At 43.5% G+C, this 6,023-nt stretch overlaps 1 protein-coding gene across 9 annotated transcripts in view; it reads left to right on the top strand.

Annotated features, from left to right (window-relative positions):
- The first annotated feature begins 559 nt into the window (after positions 1-559).
- svilb (supervillin b) overlaps positions 560-6,023 on the top strand; it is a 43,248-nt gene continuing 37,784 nt past the window's right edge. For 8 of the 9 annotated variants that reach the window (XM_079284623.1, XM_079284622.1, XM_079284619.1 and 5 more), the window contains exon 1: positions 3,289-3,338. In XM_079284623.1, the coding sequence (XP_079140749.1) occupies positions 3,302-3,338 (37 nt within the window). In that variant the 5' untranslated portion in view covers positions 3,289-3,301. Of the gene's footprint in view, positions 685-3,288; positions 3,339-6,023 lie in introns of those variants that run through there. The other variant, XM_079284624.1, reaches the window with a different exon arrangement.

Raw genomic sequence — 6,023 nt, 5'->3', positions numbered from 1 at the left:
GCAGCCTATTTGTTTACACTGTCTACAGTAGATTTATAATCAAGACAGGGTTATTTCAGCAAGGGTTTTGTTGACTTTAATGCCGACATCTTCAAATTATTTTCTTTGTTTTTTAAATTGAAGACATGTTGTGAAATAAATGGGAAAATGAATTGTTTGTTTGCTTTGCTCACATTTCTAATAGTTGCTTAACTTTTGATAAATATTACACAAAACTGTGTAATGATAATGTGTTGATGAACCAAGCATTGCTCAAAGCAAAAATAAAAGTGTGTTGCAGCTCCGTGCTGCAGAGACCCCGATGTTGTGGTCCAGGAGCCCCTGAGGAGCACGGATCACACACTGTGCTGCTGGATTGGAGCGTAACAGCTGATTGGATCCCCCCGCACTGGGAGCCCGACGCTTCCTGGCTATTTATGGCAGATGCCCGTCTATCGAGGCCGCTCTCTTCAGCCCATACATGGTTGCTGTGGGATGAGGTTACCGCGCCGATTTTGGCCCGCACTCCACAAACCCCTCGGAGGCAATGTCGTGTCGCCTCTCACTCGTCAGTGTAATCTATCAGACCAGTGACCCACACGCTCTGAATCAGGCACGTGTGAGACTCGTTGTTCCAACCTCCTGGTTTTGAATCTCAGAATTCTGCTGACGGGATAAATGGACTATCATTGAAGCTAAATCATTGTGAGTATGGTTTTGTCTTTCTTATTTTAATCCCATGCATGCTATGGTACATATAGCAAGATATATATGAGGTCAGCAAGTAAGCAGACAGTTCTTCGATAATGAATCTGACAACCATCATTCAGCTTTGTGTTGAGTTATGTAAAGTGTAGACTCTAAGTAGATTAAAGGACGTTTAGCTGTTATGTTAGGCTACTTAATTGACCTTTGAGCTATACAAGAGCTTCCTCATGACTTAAATGTACAAAATAATTGCAATAATATTCTGGTATCTAATAAGGTAATGCAACATTTATGGATGTTTGAATGCGCAGACGCTGCCTCACACCTGATTTGGTACACTTGAAAAGAAATGGCTGATAATTACGAAATAACTTTGCGTCTTTGATTGTTAACCAGCCATTTGTTCATTTGTATTCATTAATTCTGGTGTAGTAGGTATCAGCAGGTGAATTGTGTCAACCATCAGCTGTTAGCATGCCCTAAAGAATCAAAGATAGTGAAAGTGTTGTACCTACTAAAGATTGGGAAACTCATTCACAACCACTCTTCATTATTTTTACCAAGCCGCCCTGTCGTGTGTTCAAACTTTGGTGCCAAAGCTCAGCAGTGTGCGTGACCGGTGTCTGGTTGACATTTTCTCCCTCGGAGGACTGAATGTAGTGTCCCAACCAAACCTCCCTCTTGTTGCTGCGCGCCGTCTCAAGTAACCACACGGGAATCAGCATCCCAACCTCCAGGTTACGGCTGTATGGTGGCATGTGTGTGCAGCTGATCTTTCGTCGATGTGTTGGGCCGGCCCGTTGTTCCAACAGTGGTCCGGCGTCATTTCTCCACAGTTTTGTTTTTATAGTGTGTGTGTGTGTGTGTGTGTGTGTGTGTGTGTGTGTGTGTGTGTGTGTGTGTGAGTGCATGTAACTCCCTCCGACAGTTGCTTGGTGCTTGGTGCACCTGCTGCACCCATCACAATGAACAGACAGGTTTACTGGCCGGTCCCACGCTTGACCCTCTGCCACTGGATTCTGTCCATCGACATATAAGAAGACACATCTGACACCCAGTTATAAGCATTCATTTGCTTGTTTCTGTTTGTTGAAATAGTTTAGAATGTAGATGAACAAATGCAAATATGCTTTGCTGCGTTTCTTTATTTGCACGAATAAGCTTATTAGTTGGTCGGCTAATGGACATCAGAAGAAAAAGCTTTTATACAAAGTAGTTTCAGGTTTCCTTTAGCAAGTTTCATACCTGCGGATTTGCGCACCTTTTTTAAAATGTTGTTGTTGTTGGTGTTTGCATGCTGCAGAGGCAAAAGATTCAATTCAATCAACATTTCCTTTCACATCCTTTCACCATCCTCCTGCCCCCTAATTAAAAAAGAGAACGCGACTCGTGTTTGTGTTCAACAGGTGTGTGACCTGCTGAGTGTGGACTCATGCTCCAGTTGACTTGCTGCTTGTACTCAGCACCCCGCTGTGTGCTGTTACCGTCAGCACTTAGCATGTCAGAGAGCTGTCCACGGGTCTACCGCTGGCCTGCTGACATGCTGGCCTCTGTCTCAAAGTGTGACTGCTGCTTTGGGTTACGTGTAAAGATGTCTGGGATTGACGGGTGAAATCTACTCTCACGCGAGTTTCCGAACACACGCGTGCACCGGTTTGTTTTGTGTATGAGAGAGTAGTGCCACTCACCTGAAGCCTTGAGAAGAATAGCTGTAAAATGTCTTATATCCGACAAAAAAAGTGCCGAAATCGGCATTTTGGATGTAAAAAAAATGACCAGGTGATCATGTGAACCGCGGGTTAATTACACAGTTTAACCATCATATTTGGCTACATTATGGTGCGTTCAGGCTCCATTCAGTAAAACTAAGTATTGGACTAAGCTGAACTACAATGTCACCAGCCGGGCAAGCCGAGAGTGCCTTTAGTGCATGTGTTAGCATGTGCGCGTGAACCACTGGTTAGCTCTGCACAAACAGCAGAAGCGTAGCACGAACTGTCTGGCTCCCCCTTCAGGTAAACTCCGTTAGCTCTGTCAGCATGTTTGCTGTTGTTCGTACTGTTAGCGCCGTAGCACCGTTAGCTACGAGCCGCCGGCTCAGCCGTCGCCATGTTGAGAGCCGTTCAGAGGCAATCCAAATGCCCCCAATCTCCGAATACAACAAGGAACTCAAAAGCAACAAGTCAAATAAAGTGCTTAATATCTTATGATACAAACAACGGTTGGGTACGCCGTGGTTTAGTCATTTTATACATGTTTAGAAGGCTGTACGGGGAGGAAGTATGACTTCAACAGAAGGAGAAAAGACATCCAAATCCTCAAGTAACCATTTCTGGCATGAAGTCTTCCTCTCCCTCCTCCTTCACTCTCTCCCACTCTGCCTCTCCCTCCCTCCCTCTCCCTCCCTCTCCCTCCCTCTCTCCTGCTCCGTCTGAGAGTTGCAGAACTTCTTAAGTGTCTTTCATCAGCAGCACCGGGCTCCGTGCTCATCGATATCCATATAAGAGCAGAGCAGGCAGATTTCTGTGCCGAGTGTCAGGCAGAGTTGATGCAAGGCAGCAGAGAGGAACGCGGATCTGGATCTAAAGAGTAAATGTTTAAGGGAGGAGGAAGGATGAAGGTTCCTCCTCTGCTGCTCTCACTTGACCAACGTGATTGTGTGTGTGTGTGTGTGTGTGTGTGAGAGAGACTTTCGATCATATACTTCCTCTGCATGCGTGTGCATGTGTTTATAATGGTGCATGTCTGTGAATCAGTGCACATCAGTGCGTTCGTACAAGCCAACCTAAACCGGTTAGGAGACAGTCTCTCCTAATAAAGGCAGATTAGCTCGACGTCTGCTGCACAGAAGTTGATGAATTAATTATCACGTTCTTAATAATAAAACAATAACCACATTGATATTCTAAACACCAGGTGTGTGGCAACAGTTGCCTTGGAAAAGTCCTCCAGGATGGACAGAAAGACATGCGTTTCATCGATTGTTAAAAACACTTCAACAAGTGAGTAGTTCGTATGAGCAGCTGTAATCCAGAATGGCTGAACAGGCAAAGACAGAAAATGTCTGATATACCTGATCAAAATACAGACTCGCTCTTTTAAGAGCACACATTTAAATAGAGCTGGGAAATATATTGACATCATATCAGTATCGTGATATGAGACTAGATATCGCCTTAGATTTTGGATATCGTAGTAGAGCATGTCTTCCTGGTTTCAAAGGCTGCATCACAGTAATTTAGTGTAATCTTCTGAATTTACTGACTGTTTTGGCTGTCCTATTATTTGTCTGTACCCAGTCAATATATCTGCATTACTTATAATTAGTCATCAAAAAAAATCTGATTGTGTGAATATTTTGTGAAAGCATCAGTGGTCAACCCGACAATATCGTGGCAACATCGTTATCGAGGCATTTGGTGGGAAATATCGCAATATTAGTTTTTCTCCATATCGCACAGCAGTACATTCAACACAGGGAATAAATGAATCGCAGTCCTCCTCTGAGGTTGACTTATAAGGTAGATGAGTACTGTGGAAAAAAAAAGGTTGAAAGGAAAATAGATTGCGACGTCGTCGAACTTTACAATCAAACTTGCCAGGTGTCGTGGGGCTGAAGTAAAGGCCCAATACAAGCTGTCTTTGCTGGGTACAACAAAGTATCTTCAGTAGGGTCAGACACTTAAGTCTCAAACAACGGTTACTACAACTGACATAATAATTTCCATGATCTGAATATTGCACATCACATTTATTCTACATGAGTTGTCTCAACGTGTGTGCAACAGCTGCAGAGTCAACGTGAATCCATCCTTTCGGAATACTTTTCGTGATTTAGAAGTTTTGTGTTGTTGAAAGAGAAGTCTGTGCTCAACTCCAGTCGGTCATAATGTCGATCCCATGATGCACGTAAAGCTCAGTAGAGCTCAGACTGCTTAAAGGCCGACTGAAACAAAGGGTCATGTGGTTTCCATAAGGAAAAGGTCCACAATGTATGACCAGTGTGCTGCTGAGCTTCAGAGCTTAAGGTTTGATTGGCAGAGAGATGCTTTGATGTTGAGTCACACGCCTCGTGGTGTTTACTTGATGTCCTGGGTGTTGAGTTTTATTGACTGCTTTGTACATTCAGTGTTGCAAGATGAAACCGTTGAGCCAAGTTTCACATTTTTATTTGTCTGTGACCCCACGGACCAAGACTTATAGGTGCAGGTTTCTCTGATGAACGCACAATCATCATTTCACAGAGAGATAAACCCGACAGTTGTTGTGTTGAGTGATAATTGTGAAAATGGTAATTTACAGGCTGCAGGCCTTTTAGTCATATGATATATTTATGTTGATAAAAAAAAATTGTATTTATTTGTAAAAAATACATTATTATTAACATTGCTGTTTTCTCTCTTTCCCATGAGTCAGGGCGAGGATCATCAATATTATTTCCATTCAGACATTTACCGTTATTAAATATACACAACAATGGAAAGAAAGTACAAAACAACAGAGAAAGTTGCAGATTATGCAAACGCGATACAAGGCCTTTAAAGGTGCACTGTGTAGGATTTGGCGCCCTCCAGCGGCGAGGTTGCAGATTGCAACGGAACCGTCTCCCCTCTGCCAAGCCTGCAGGAGAACTACAGTGGCTGACGCGGAAATAAAACGCGAGTGGCCCTATCGAGACCCAGTGATTGGTTTGTCCGTTCTGGGCTACTGTAGAAACATGGAGGACCCGCTCTGTATTTAGATACAAGCGGCTGATTCAAAGTTAACAGAAACACAATGATTCTTATTTTCCGGCGTTTATACAAAAAAAAAAACCCATTTCTGCCAATAGATCCCCCTAAATTGTACACGCTGTTCCTTTAAATAGCTTTTTAAAACACCCAACTACAAAATGAATGAGCTAATTCGTCAACAAATGTCTGTTGACTTAAATAGTGATGAAAGTCTGTCCTGGTCATGAGGTCTGACACAAGTTCCCATGTTGTCATCGACCCACCCACCTAGTCCACCTCTGTTTGGTTACTTGGAAGGCTGAGTGTTATGTCTTATGCCAGTGTGGTTTACTCCTAAAAAAAGCTTCATGAAAGACGCGTGACCTGTTTTGAAATTGTAAAAATGCATGCAAGCGGCGAGACAGAGAGCGAGTGACGGAGCGTTTATCATGTTTGTTGTTGCACTGGCATCTAAGGAGGGGTAAAGAGCAACAGTGACATGGCGAGCAAAAAAAGAGAGGAGAGAAAAGGAGAATGAGGAATGGGAGGGAGTTGGGCGAAGGTGGAAGGCAAGGATGACAAATCTGAGGAATGAAAGGGAGGAGGAGGAAGAAAACAAGGCAC

This window comes from Melanostigma gelatinosum, assembly GCF_949748355.1.
Source record: "Melanostigma gelatinosum genome assembly, chromosome: 15".
Lineage (NCBI taxonomy): Eukaryota > Metazoa > Chordata > Actinopteri > Perciformes > Zoarcidae > Melanostigma > Melanostigma gelatinosum.
The sequence above is the reverse complement of the archived record's forward strand: the minus strand, read 5'-3'. Positions and strand labels throughout refer to the sequence as shown.